General features: G+C 39.5%; 1 protein-coding gene across 2 annotated transcripts in view; it reads right to left on the bottom strand.

Annotated features, from left to right (window-relative positions):
• WDR70 (WD repeat domain 70) overlaps positions 1-14,100 on the bottom strand; it is a 290,485-nt gene extending 276,385 nt beyond the window's left edge. The window contains exons 1-4 of one of the 2 annotated variants that reach the window (XM_028098034.2): positions 13,999-14,100; positions 13,836-13,901; positions 10,971-11,054; positions 3,081-3,201 (exon numbers count right to left, since the gene is read on the bottom strand). In XM_028098034.2, coding sequence (XP_027953835.1) covers positions 3,081-3,201; positions 10,971-11,054; positions 13,836-13,901; positions 13,999-14,023 — 296 coding nt within the window. In that variant the 5' untranslated portion in view covers positions 14,024-14,100. Of the gene's footprint in view, positions 1-3,080; positions 3,202-3,429; positions 3,618-10,970; positions 11,055-13,835; positions 13,902-13,998 lie in introns of those variants that run through there. The other variant, XM_088023519.1, reaches the window with a different exon arrangement.
• Between the last annotated feature and the right edge of the window lie 564 nt (positions 14,101-14,664).

Genomic DNA, 14,664 nt, shown 5'->3' on the forward strand with positions numbered 1-14,664 from the left:
TTGAAAAATAAAAACTAATAATAATAAACATCAAGCACCTCAGTAGAAAATCTTGCAGACCATACAGTTCTTACTGTATCTTCAGAAGAAAAAATATATTAAAAAAAAAACTTTTAAAATGATGCACAACTACACTAGTAACCAGCAAAATGCAAATCAACACCAAAAAGGTATCACTTCACAACAATCAGACTGGCAAAAATACAAATGTGTAACAATAATGGGTGTGGGCAAGGATGTGGAGCAACAGGAACTGTTGCACTCTGCTGGTGGTAATGTAAATGGATATAAACGCTTTAGAAGATAACTGAGCCAAATCTGGTAAAGATAAATATGTATTTAAGTCAAAGACCTACCAAGTCTACGACTAGATATATGCTCTAAAGAAACTTTTGTACAGCAGACAGTCACTCCATCACTGCCCTGACCACTCCCTTGTGATGTATTCAATAAGCTTCTATGAAAGGAAAGGAGGGAGGAAGAAAGAGGAACTTTTGTACATATAAAACAGAGGACGATGGGGCGCCTGGGTGGCTCAGTCCGTTAAGCATCTGACTCTTGATTTCGGCTCAGGTCATGATCTTGGGGTCGTGAGATGGAGACCCACAATGGGCTCCATGCTCAGCACAGACTCTGCTTGAGATTCCGTCTCTGCCTCTGCTCCTCACCACTCCCCTTGCGCCCCCCCACCGGCTCGCTCACACACACACACACACACACACACACACACACACACACACACACACACACACTCTTTTTAATTAAATAAATAAGGTCTTTAAAATAAACAACAACAGAGGATGGCTACAAGGCAGTCACTAAAAACATATTTTATGATAATATAGAAAACAGCAACCTAAATTGACTAGAAATTGGAAAAATTGCAGCATATTTCTAAAAGGAAAACCAAACGGCATCGAATATGAATGAACTATAGCCTCATCTGTCAATATGACTATCTCAAAAATATCTTGTTGTGGGGTGCCTGGGTGGTTCAGTTGGTTAAGTGTCCAACTCTTGATTTCAGCTGAGGTCATGATCTCAGGGTTGTGAGATCAAGCCCCGTATCGGGCTCCAGGCATGGAGCCTGCTTAGGGTCCTCTCTCTTCCCCCTCTTCCTCTGCCTCTCCTCTCCACCCCCCTAAAAAAATCTTGTTGAATAAAAAAAATTTTTTTTGAAAAAACACACTCATGACAGCATTAACAGCATCAATATAAAATAAGAAATCATATAAAACATCATATTGTTTAGGAATACTTATATCTAATAAAACTATTAAAAAGAGAAAGGAAGGATAAACAGAGTGGAGGAGAGAGAAATACGAGCAGAGAGAGAGGACTTCAAACACACTCGTAAAGCTCTACACTATGGGTATTTACTTCATTGTTCTCTTTACTTTAAGTGCAGGATATCTAAAGTTTTATATGTATGACATACTTCATAGCAAAAACTTTTTGTTTTGTTTTTTTAATTTAATTTAATTTAATTTATTTATTTATTAAGATTTTATTTATTTGCGAGAGAGAGAATGAGAGAGAGAGAGCACGAGAGGGGAGAGGGTCAGCGGGAAAAGCAGACTCCCCGCTGAGCAGGGAGCCCGATGTGGGACTCGATCCTGAGACTCCAGGATCATGACCTGAGCCAAAGGCAGTTGCTTAACCAACTGAGTCACCCAGGCGCCCAAAACTTTTTGTTTAATTAAGGGGAAAAACATCCCTGACCTTACAGTGTCAATAATCTTATATAAGAACACATAACAAAAACAGTACATGACAGTATATAATATGCTAAGTTCTATACTAGACATATAAGGGGAAAGATCTTAAAATATGCAAAACAATATGATATATGCCTTAGGGATATAGAAATACGTTATAATGTTATAAAGAGAGATGTGAAAAATATTTTAAGTTTGGAAAATTGGCTACTTCTGCCAAGAAGGGAGGGAGATGCAATGGAAGGCAGTTCTAAGAAGTGTTCACTGTAAAAGTTTACTTCTTGTCTAGTGAGTACAGTCTTTTATTAACTTTTTGATAGTCTTAAATACTTCATAATAATCTCATTTAAAATTTTTAAGTAATTTTGATTAATCTAGAAAAAAGAAAGTAGCATAATAATCTATTTGAGGAAAAATAATTGCCTAAGAAATAGATACCAAAAACATTAAAATATGATCAAACACATGAAAAAATGTTTGTACAATGAAATGTGATATAACTAAAGTTTTTTAAAAAGCTAGAGAACAAGAAAATATATCAAATCTAACAAGTTTATCAATATACATAGAAAGCATGAGGTCCAAATTCAAGTGGAGAAAGAAATAATCACATTTTATTTTTTAAAAGACATCAAAATCACATGAAAAAATGTATAGCCTTAAGGCAATTAAAATTATGCAAAAATTACAAAACTTCAAGATGCCTCAATGAAGAAAAAAGTTACTTAACAGTTTTCTCCTGCCTATATTTTTTACTGTTTTTTTCTTCCTAATATATGAAAGCCACTGGCAAAAAGGCCTTTAAAAGTCCTTAAATAGGGGTGCCTGAGTGGCTCAGTCGTTAAGCGTCTGCCTTCAGCTCAGGTCATGGTGCCAGGGTCCTGGGATCGAGCCCTGCATCAAGCCCTGCATCGGGCTCCCTGCTCTGCAGGAAGCCTGCTTCTCCCTCTCCCACTCCCCCTGCTTGTGTTCCCTCTCTTGCTGTGTCTCTGTCAAAAAATAAATAAAATCTTTAAAAAAAAAAAAGTCCTTAAATAGGGATGCCTGCGTGGCTCAGTCAGTTAAGCGTCTGCCTTCGGCTCAGGTCATAATCCCAGGGTCCTGAAATCGAGCCCCGCATCAGGCTCCCTGCTCAGCAGGAAGCCTGCTTCTCCCTCTGCCACTCCCCCAGCTTCTGCGCTCTCTCTCCCTCTGACAGTAAATAAAAACCTTAAAAAAAATAAAAGAAAAAGAAATCAGTTTCTTAGAACAAAATCAGTCTTTATCCTTTTTTCTTTGCAAAACTACCAGTTTCATTATCTAAGATTAAACACCTAAATGGGAATGATAGTTTAATAGAATCTTTTTGAGAAAGTCAAGCACCTGGAAGATGATTTGGAGCAATCTCTGACTACATGTGAGCCCGATGATGTTGGTTCAATATCTTCATTTTGCCTTCTTAATTCTTTCTCTCTGTTCATTTCTTCCTCTTTTTCTCTTGCTTCTGAAAAGGTTTTTAAAAATTTCCAATAGTTAAGACTTCAAAATTTGTCAGGATTAATAAAGGCTAAAAATTAATATACTCAAAGAGATGTAATTTTGAGTGGTACCAGTTAACAGCAAAAACTTACCAACCTAAATACCCAAATTGGGAAAATAAATGAACTACTGTATATCAACATAAAATACAGCCAATAGGGACACATGGGTGGCTCAGTCAGTGAGCGTCTACCTTCAGCTCGGGCATGCTCCCGGAGTCCTGGGATCGAGCCCCGCATCCAGGTTCCTGCTCAGCAGGGAGCCTGCTTCTCCCTCTTCTTGCCGCTCCCCCTACTTGTGCTCTGTATCTCTCTCTCTGACAAATAAATAAAATCTTTTAAAAATTAATTAATTTAATACAGCCAATAAAAATAGTGATGGAAAATACAGAAATCTGGGAAATTAACAACAGATACGCTAAGCTAAATTAGCATGTGATTAGTGTATGAATGACACTGCACTAAGGGGGGCACCTGACTGGCTCAATCGCTGGAGCATGTGACACTTGACCTCAGGGTTGTGGGTTTGAGCCCCGCATTGGGTATAGAGATTAGTTAAAAATAAAATCTTAAAAAATAAAAATTTAAAAAAATAAAAAGAGGGGCGCCTGGGTGGCTCGGTTACGCTTCTGCCTTTGGCTCAGGTCATGATCCCAGTATCCTGGGATCTAGCCTGAGTTGGGCTCCCTGCTTGGCAAGGAGTCTGCTTCTCCCTCTCCCTCTCCCTGCCTCCTGCTTGTGGTCTCTCTTGCTATCTCTCTGAAATAAATAAAATCTTTAAAAAATTAATTAAATAAAATAAAAAGATGTGGAAGGTGATAAGTAAAAAATAAAGTATCCAAAGGTAAGAGTTTAGGTAATTTCACTATTATTATTTTTAATATTTTAACTATAAAATCAGAATTTTGTTCACTTCTGAATTTCCCCCACTGGATTTGTAGTAAGGGACTTCCCACAAAAATCATGAGAAAATTTCAGATTTCTAGAGTTATTTACCTTGGAAACACAAAAAAAAATTATCCAAAGAAATTCGATCTTTTTCTTCTGATAATGTCACTCTACAATTGGGGGGCACACAGGAAGGAAATGAATTATATGAATAGTCTGGTTCTCAACTACCACCACCCTCACTAACCTGAGATAATCTTTAACATTTTTTCTTAATAATGAAAAAATAATACACCTAAACAGTATCAAAAGGCACTTATTAATTGGAATGTTGTACTCTTTAGGGTCTTTTGTTGATAGGATATGGAGGATAAGAAACAAGAAGATTAACAAACAGATGTTTGTAACTAGACAGACTTTTATTTCAAACAGGGAAGATAAAACTCTACAGGAAGAGGTAAGGCAAACATTATAGCACTAGCTCATGTTGATATTTTTTGTGCTCACCACTGGGCTAAGGTGGGTGGGTTAGATAATTCTGCACTCTGATGCTGAGGTTGAAAAAAATAAAAACAAGGAAGATAATGCTAAATATAAGAGTGGGCGCACCCTCCTCCTGCTTCTCCAATCAATCCCTCCACACACTCCAGGGTGGGAGGGGCGAGGCTAGGGGTGAAACCACACTTGCACAGTCAGTCCCAGGCTCTGGTCTTGGGCACTTCTCATCTTAGTCAGTAAACAATACCTAGATGTACATTATTAGCCTCCTATCCAGCAGCCATTTCTTCCTTTTTCCCTTGCCAAGAAAACCCACAATTTTCTCCAGTTAAGAGGGAGGAGGTACTTCAGCAGATGCTGGGCCCCTCCCTACCCAGAGGGGTAAAGCTTGATTCCAAATCAACTATATTGCTCTTGCCAGTGGCCGTTTTCTGGAACTAATGTTCCACACTGATACCAGCCAATAAGATATGAGAAGTCAGGTGGAGGAACATGTGAGAAAGGTTTTCTTACTTCTAAAAATATATATATATACAAAGCAGTATCCTTTCAGCCTGTGGATATGGTCATCCGCATGTAACAAAATTTCACCTACAATTTCCAGTCATGAGGGCAGTTGGCTTAAACTAAGCCAATACCCTGAAACTGGCAAAGCAGAAAAAGGGAGGAAAAAACTTAAAATTCTTCATGTTAGGACTCAGAAGATGGAAGAGCCCCATTCCAGAGTTGTTTTCATGTGTAACACTAAGTTTTTCTTATTTGAGCCATTTTTAATCAGATCTTCTAGGACTTCTTTGCAAGTAACCACCTTGTAACAACCTTAATTTAATAAATATAATAGCTGCTAATACTTACATGGAGCTTACTATGTATCAGGTACTGTTTTAAGCACTGCCTATAAATCAGCTCCTTTAATCATCACAACAACCTCTGAAGTAGGTACTATTTTTTTTTAGCTTGTGGTATAATTGACAAAATTGTAAAATATTTAAAGTGCACAATGTGATGATTTAATATACATCTACATTACGAGAAGATTCTCCCCATGGAGTCAATGAACAGATCTATCACCCCACATATTCACCCTTTTTTAAGTGAAAACATTTAAGTTCTACTGTCTTAGCAAATTTCAATTATACAATACAGTTGATGTAGGTACTATTATTTTCACTCCACATTTGAGAAATCTATGCCACAGAAAAGTAACAAAGCTATGAAGTCCCCAAGCAGTGAACTGAGGCTCTACAACTTGATCTTTCCAAGATGTGACCAGACTTTCTTAGACACTAAAATTACCCAGTGAGCACCACCTACCTTATATAATAGTTTGCCTGCCTTTCTCTCCAAAGCCCAGCCCTTTACTGCATGCTTGTAGCCAGACTATCTGGAAACTGAGCCGCTTACCTGTCCAACAAGAGTTCCTCACCAGAGGATAAATACTCCAAACTACTTGTACCTAGTAAAGCATCTAACTTTTTTTAAAGATTTTATTTATTTATTTATTTTTCAGAGAGAGAGAGAGAGAGCATGCGAGCACAAGCAGGGGGAGTGGCAGGCAGAGGGAGAAGCAGGCTCCCTGAGGAGCAAGGAGTCCACTGCTGGACTCGATCCCAGGGTCCTGGGATCATGACCTGAGCGGAAGGCAGAGGCTTAACAGACTGAGCCACCCAGGCATCCCCAAGCATCTAATTTTTTTAATTTAAAACTTTAACTATTTTTTTAAACACTGGCCAGGATTTTCTAATCAGAGAGTTTCCTGCCATCACCTGTTGCTTCATTAAAGTAAGGGATAAAGATAAAAAACGGGTTTAAGACATTTTAGAGGGGAAAAAAAATTTCTTCCTCATTGTTAAGTGAGGACAAAAACCAAAACCAAACAGAATTCAGTAGTCTGTAACTCCCTGCAAAGGGTATCATTTCATGCATTTTCATCAAATGTGGAACCAAGCACACTGTAAGCACTGTAAAAATGCTCTGTATCTTCCCTTAACCAAAGTGAATTAATCTACTACCCAACACCTAATTTTATTCTCCAAACACCTGATTTTATTCTTCTCTACTTTCAAACAGTAACCAATTTTTGGATAGCCATTTCTGCAAAAGCTCCTCCATATGTATGCAATTTTTGTCTAGGGAACAGCAAACTATCCAAAACGATCATCTCCCATCTGGGCTCATTCACACAAATTGCAGACTCAAAGGAATGTAATTTGGCACGTGAAAATCTCAGAGCCAATCATTATAGCAATCACTTAAAGGAAGAAATGAGACTTAACATAAAATGTAAAGGAAATAAAATTACTGTAAATATAAGCTAGAATAAATGTTTTCTAATCATGATATTCTTTTTACCCGTGGGACTTAAATCTGGCTAAATCATTTTGTTACTCTAACTTAAAACAATTCACTAGCCTACCAATTTCATGTAAATCTACATTTAATTATAAATATTTAATGCCAAAATACTAGGAAATTAAAAAATAAGAACATTTTAACTACATTAATTACATTTCTTCATTAAATATTTAGGGATGTAACTATTATGTACTAAGCTTTACTAGGCACTGTAAGTATAAGAGTGAAAACGAGGTTCTTATCCTCAATACATAAACAATATTAGGATAAAATTTATAGTATTTTTTAAAGTGTTATGGAAACAAAGGCAGGAAACAATTATTATGTCCAGACAGGTTTTCAAAAAATTCCTAGAAAAAGTAAAATATGTGTGAGGCCTTAAAGGATGAGATAGGATTTAACCAGGTAGGAAGACCATTTCAGGTACGTACACACATACACGTACGTACGTACACACACACACACACACACACACACACACACACATACACACACAATTCTTTAAGCTTTTCTAATTTCTAAAATCTCTAGGACAGTTTTTCTTTTCAGGATCACTAAATCATCCATTGAAATCATATTCAAATCCTATCTTAACTGTTTTTTCAAAGATACTGTTTCCTGTCCTACCCCAGAGAAGGTTCATAAATCAATCTAAAGCACAGGCATACCCAGGGGTACCTGGGTGCTCAGTCAGTTAAGCCTCTGTCTTTGGCTCAGGTCAGGATCTCGGGGTCCTGGGATTGAGCCCTCTGGTGCCACCATCCCTCTTCCACGGGCTCCCTGCTCAGCGAGGAGTCTGCTTCTCCCACTCTCTCTGCTCCCCCCTTCCCCATGCACACACTCGCTGGTGCTCTAATAATTTTTAATAAATAAAACACATGCACACCCAAAATAAGCATTTGAACAAATTTTTCTTCCCCATTTATCTCCTCATAGTATTATAGCTCTAAAAAAGGACCTATGTCTTACATATGTCCTAGACATACTTATTAGACCTTTCAGAAAAATAAAACATACAGAGGTGCCTGGGTGGCTCGGTGGGTTAAGCGTCTGCCTTCAGCTCAGGTCATGATCCCGGGGTCCCAGAATCGAGTCCTGTTTCAGGCTCCCTGCTCAGCAGAGAGCATGAGTCTCCCTCTGCCCCTCCCACCCCTCCTGCTCGCTGGTGCTCTCTCTCTCTCTAATAAATAAATAAATAAATAAATAAATAAATAAATAAATAAAATCTTAAAGAAAACACTTTAAAAAAACCAATTGTACCATTATTTCTTGACATTTAACATAATGCATACTTTATTGAGGTTTTAGAGTAATTCATCCTTTCTACGAGAGCACTTACCAACCAAAACAGTTCATATACATATACACAGACAAACTTTCTATTAAAAGGGACAGTGGGGGGTGGGGGAGAACCATACGAATTATTTTCCTCAAGTCTAATGTCAATGCCAATCTCTAATCCAATCACGACATAAATAATGCCCATATCGCAATTTTTGAACTTTCAAGAAAAATAAGTGAAACTTTGGATTCATGTATTTAGATCACTGGTAAAAACAGCAGCCCAAGTCCGAGGATATGATACTAAATCAACAAAGTTCAACACATTTAATTCAGCCACAAACATCACAGGAGAACTTGGTCTTGAGATGATTTTTCAAATTTTAAAAATCTAGTAACTGTTCACTGTAATTCCCCTTAGGTGCTAAATGCATACATGCTTTACTAAGAAAAACTATTTAAGAGTTAAAAGTGATATTTTTAAAGTACCTTACTGTTTAAAAGGTACTATGCCCAACATCTTAATCCCTTTAAGAACCTTCTAAGGGATTCCTTACTATCACTTCCACCTAAGAGATGAGGAAATTAAGGATCGGATATTTGAAAATTCACACGTTATCTCTAGTAGGATGTGCAGCTGACCCTCAAACCTAGGTCCTCCAACTCCAAGTCCGAAGCTCTATACAATGGACGAAGCCATTTTAAAACATTCTCCAAAGAAGCAGAATTTATTTTTTAAAACGCAGTATTAGAGTTCTAAATTCAATCTTCTCAAGTATATATCGAGGACTTATCTTTCAAGGCATGGTACAGGGAACTATAAAACTTACTGAGGTGAACAGACAATCTCTGTTCCAAGTGTTTTGTTATCACAAGCTGGAAGACGTAAATACAAGAGAGCTATACTCTAATAGCATAAGCATTCACTAAAATGCTTAATTTAAAAATTAAGTGGTTAGGGGAGCCTGAGTGGCTCAGTCGTTAAGCGTCTGCCTTCGGTTCAGATCATGATCCCAGGGTCCTGGGATTGAGCCCCGCATCGAGCTCCCTGCTCCGCGGAAAGCCTGCTTCTCCCTCTCCCACTCCCCCTGCTTGTGTTCCCTCTCTTACTATGTCTCTGTCAAATAAATAAATTTAAAAAAAAATAAAAACTAAGTGGTTAAAGCATTTGTAAATATGCCTCAAGTAGCATGTCTTTGTATCTTGTCTGATATTAAATTATGTATTATTTTTAAGTGTGGTAGAAGTATTTCAGTTGTTTTTAAAAGGTTCAGTATCTCTTAAAGACACATACTAAAATATTTATGGGTGAAATAATGTGTCTCAGATTTGTATCAAAATAATCTGAGAGGGGAAGAAAATGGAAATAACACCAGCTGTGAATTGTTATAGTACTTAAATTTGTGTGACAGGAGTTCATTACTATTGTATGCTTGAAATGTTATTAATGACAGTTCTTTATAAAAAACAGTATGTGGGCTTCTCGCCACAAAAAACCTTATTCTTCCGAAGACCAAAAAATTTCACATCAAGCTCACTTTCCAAATATTAGATATTACTGCTATATAATTTATCATTTTAAAACCCAAAAAGGACAATCGCCAGAACAACATTCACTTAAATTTTTCCAGAAGTCCGGTCTGATTTCTAGCCCCTTTTGCGCTATCAAGATACATCTATCCTTTTGCTGTTAAGAATGATCTGAGTCACATCCGAAGAAAGCAGTAGAGAGGCGCCTGGGTGGCTCAGTCGGTTAAGCGTCTGCCTTCGGCTCAGGTCATAATCCCGGGGTCCTGGGATCGAGCCCCGCATCAGGCTCCTTGCTCAGCAGGGAGACTGCTTCTCCCTCTCCCTCTGCCTGCCACTCCCCCTGCTTGTGCGCTCTCTGTCAAATGATTAAATAAAATCTTTAAAAAAAACAAGAAACAAAGCAGTAGAGGAGTCCGTCTACTTAGAAGACCCTAAGGTGGTACTCAGAATTGCCAACCACCTGGTACCACACCAGTCTGGAAACTAAGGCCTTCATTAAATGTGTGATACAACTCATGAATGCAGGGGCTCACAAGCAGCCACATTCACTGTCTCTCTCAACTGTCTATACTGTCTGAGTCAACAGTCAGCGGTGCACACAGCTCTGAGAGCCACCTCTCGCCCAGCCTTCCAAATACTGGTTCCGCTGTAAGCAGGAAAAGAAAAAAATGAAATGAAAATCACATAAAGGTGGAAGGAGAGGTAACAAAGAAACTTCTATTCTGATTCTTATAAATTAATTTAGAATCCCTGTTTGTTCATAGCACACACTTCAAAAAGATTTTAGCATTCAGACTTTCTTATCCTACTTAGATGCAACTTTTACCATGCTAAAAAAAAAATAACCTCTGCTTCCAAAGGAACCAGCACATTTGGTCTTTTAACAACCTTGAGGGGCGCCCGGGTGGCTCAGTCACTAAGTGTCTGCCTTCAACTCGGGTCATGATCCCAGGGTCCTGGGATCGAGCCCCACATCGGGCTCCCTGCTCCGCAGGAAGCCTGCTTCTCCCTCTCCCACTCCCCCTGCTTGTGTTTCCTCTCTCACTGTCTCTCTCTCTCTCTGTCAAAAAATAAAATCTTAAAAAAAAACAACTTTGCATTTTTTTTCAGTCTTATAACTGTCAATGTACTTGTGTAAGTTGTATATAGTATTTAAACCAATAAAAGAGCCAAAACTGCTTACCCAGTGTTTTCCGACTTCTTTCCACAGCTGTTCTTCGTGTTTGTTCAAACATTGCTTCCAAATCAAAAGTGCGAGCTTTTTTTCCTAAACAGAAATAAGTAGCAAACTGTGATCTTCTTGCACTAAGCTGGCCAAACTTTAGGTACTCAATAAACGCTTATTAAATGCTTGATAACCATTTAGTCTGTTTAATTTGTAGCCTGACTACAAGAAAAATACCTAGGAAGAAAGAGTTTACTTCCCAGGGAATTTTTAACAACAGGCTCATCATTGAACAGCCAACTTTCCCATCCTCCTCTAATTCACCTGGACTTTACCCCTTAAATCTACAACACTGGTCATAGACAGAATGGAGAATGTTCATACCCTAACCTCTGGAACCCAGGAATATGTTAAATTACAGGGCAAAAGGGACTTTGTAGATCTAATTAAGGTTATGGACTTTAAAACAGATTATCCTGGTTGGCCCAGTCTAATCACAGAAGCCCTTACAAGCAAAGATGGAGAACAGACACAGCTGAAGTCGGAGAGGTGTGAAGTGTGAGAAGGACTGGAAACGCTAGCTCATTTTCAGACGACGACAGTAAGATGACAAGAACGCGAGGACCTTAAGAAGCTAAGAGACTCAGGCGCCTGAGTGGCTCAGTCGTTAAGCGTCTGCCTTCGGCTCAGGTCATGATCCCCGAGTCCTGGGATTGAGCCCCGCATCGGGCTCCCTGCTCGGCGGGAAGCCTGCTTCTCCCTCTCCCACTCCCCCTGTTGGTGTTCCCTCTCTAACTGTGTCTCTGTCAAACAAATAATAAAATCTTTAAAAAAAAAAAAAAAAAGAAACTAAGAGACTCCCACCTGACAGCAAATAAGGAAACAGAGGCCTCAGCCCTAAAACTACAAGAAACCGAATTCTGGCAACGTGAATGAGCTTGGAAGCAATATTATATTTGTTTTCACTGCTTTTTTTTTAAATAATGTCTACCCCGTGTTAGTAAGAATATGATAAAAATGTCATTCTTACATAATACTGACTTTGCTATAAAATGAAACAACCTTTCTGAAGGCCATTATGACAAAATGTATCAATCAGTTTTCAAAACTATATACCCAGGAGCACCTGGGTGGCTCAGTCCGTTAAGCGTAAGACTTTTTTTTTTTTTTTTGGTAAAGATTTTATTTGAGAGATAGAGAGCACATGAGAGGGGGGAGGGTCAGAGGGAGAAACAGACTCCCTGCTGAGCAGGGAGCCCGATGCAGGACTCGATCCTGGGACTCCAAGATCATGACCTGAACCAAAGGCAGTCGCCCAACAACTGAGCCACTCAGGCGCCCCTAAGCGTAAGACTCTTGATCTCAGCGTCATGAGTTCAAGCCCCCGGCTGGGCTCCACACTGGTTGTGGCGCCTACTTAAAAAATAAATCTAAAAACATTAAAAAATAAAAAAAGATATATACCCAATGTTTTGGTTACTTTTTAATATTTATATTTTTATTATAGTCCCTTCTTTAGAAATTTCCCCTATGGAAATACACATAAAATTCCTTTTACAAAAAAAAAATAAGAGTTATTTATATTCTTTTTATTACTAATAAAAGTTAGAATTAGAAACTATGTAGGCCAAAATTATGGTACTTCTATTAAATGTACTATTCAGCCATTAAAAATGTTTTGGAAGAGCACGTTGTAACGGGAAAAATCCTCAAAGTATTAGGAATTAAAGTATATAATTAAGAATAATTTAAAATTGTACGTACATATGATGTTAACTTTCTTGATAAATATACAACAGAAAAGAATAGAAAACAAACTTCTAAGTCTTGATTTCTAGGTCATGCAGTTATTAAGGATTTTACTTTCTTCTCATTTTTTGTGTTCTTCAGATCTGCTATTAATATGTGTTACGTTTGAAATTAGGGAGGAAACTATTTTAAAGAACTGAAACAAAAGTAAATACAATAGGGACGCCTGGGAAGCTCAGCCGGTTAAGCGTCTGCCTTCACCTCAGGTCATAATCCCACGGTCCTGGAATGGAGCCCCGCATTGGGCTCCTTGCTCGCAGGGAGCTGCTTCTTCCTCTGCCTGCCGCTCTGCCCACTTGTGCGCTCTCTCTCTCTGACAAATAAATAAATAAAATCTTTAAAAAAAACCCACAAAAGTAAATACTATACTAATACATAACTCTATAGTATTTTTGTAAACATGACCACCTAGGAGTAAAAATGTGGCAGAAGACATTACCATAATAAATGGATCTATGAATACCAACAAGAGACCTGGACACATTAGCCTGATATTTGTTCTATCCAAGACCAGAGAAATGGGAAGACAATTTACACTTGTTTCTTACAAGCAGTAATGTTTTCAACAGATGACTACATCTCTGTTTGAAATGTCCTTCTTTATCTCATAACAAGACTCTACAGAGAGACTGAAGGGACAATTCCGGGGAAGAAAGGCCTGAATCAAAAAGGATTTAATAACCGTTATAATATCACTTAATGGCCCACTTGATGCCAGAAAGGCCATCTCATTACAGACCACAGTCAATGGCTAGCTCTCCGTCTCAGGACACAAAAAGACAACTCCCTCCACTAACCAACACCGTCCACAGCATAGGTCACAAAGCTATCTTTCCCACAAGGCTTCCCATACGTGTCACCTGAACTGATCCCAACAGACAAGCAAGAATTCGAAAACGGATGGGAAAGAGGCTACCGAGAAGGTTGCAAGGCATACACTAGAGCCAAAGTAACTAGGGCTTGGCACAGTGGAGGGTGCGGAACAGAGGTGACAGCTGGGCCTCCTCTCTCAACCTGCGGTTCTTAAAACCTCTGCAAAAGGAGACGGGGCTAGGCGTTAAGACAGTCACTCACCGAACCCCGTGAAGCCCATGGTTGCCGCCAGCTGCGGATCCGGTCCCGCCGCGTCTGAACCTGTCACTGGGGCAAGAGGAGGAGGAGAAGGGCTCGTTAGTGCGGCGACCTCGACGTCCCCCGGCCCTTCCCGCCCTTCCTGGCATCGCCCCACGGAACCCACCTTCACTGGGCCCCGGGCGCTCCATGGCCAGCCGCCCGCCGCAAAACTAGCTACAGCCACAGCACAAACAGCGGCCAAGGACTCGCGGCAAAACCAGCAGGAAGTATCACCTTGGAGAGACTGCGCCGCCGCCAAGGCCAAGAGCGTCGCCTTCCGCGAGGGGATGGCGGTCCGCCGAGCTGCGCCGCCCTAGCGGGCTGGCGGGGTATAAGCGCCGCAGAGATCACCTGCTAACTCAACCCACCGGCTGGGAACATTATATAGTTTGTATCAACACCCTTTCTTTCTTTTTTTCTCTTCTTTCTTTCTTCCTTCCGTCCTTGCTTCCTTTTTTTCTTTCTTTCCTTTCCTTCCTTCTTTTTTTTTTAAGATTTTATTTATTTATTTGACAGAGAGAGCGAGAGAGGGAACACAAGCAGGGGGAGTGGGAGAGGGAGAAGCAGGCTTCCTGCGGAGCACGGAGCCCTATGACGGGCTGGATCCCAGGACCCTGGGATCACGACCTGAGCTGAAGGCAGAAGCTTAACCAAGGAGCCACCCAGGCATCCCTCCTTCCCTTCTCTTCCTTTCCCTTCCTTCCCTTCCTTCCTTCTTTCTTTTCTAGATTTTGTTCAATGACTATGTATGATTGGTATAATAAGCATTTAGAAAAAAAAAGAAAGAATA

This window comes from Eumetopias jubatus, unplaced genomic scaffold (assembly GCF_037043125.1).
Source record: "Eumetopias jubatus isolate StellerSeaLion01/CBP00866 unplaced genomic scaffold, mEumJub1_p1.0 scaffold_5, whole genome shotgun sequence".
Lineage (NCBI taxonomy): Eukaryota > Metazoa > Chordata > Mammalia > Carnivora > Otariidae > Eumetopias > Eumetopias jubatus.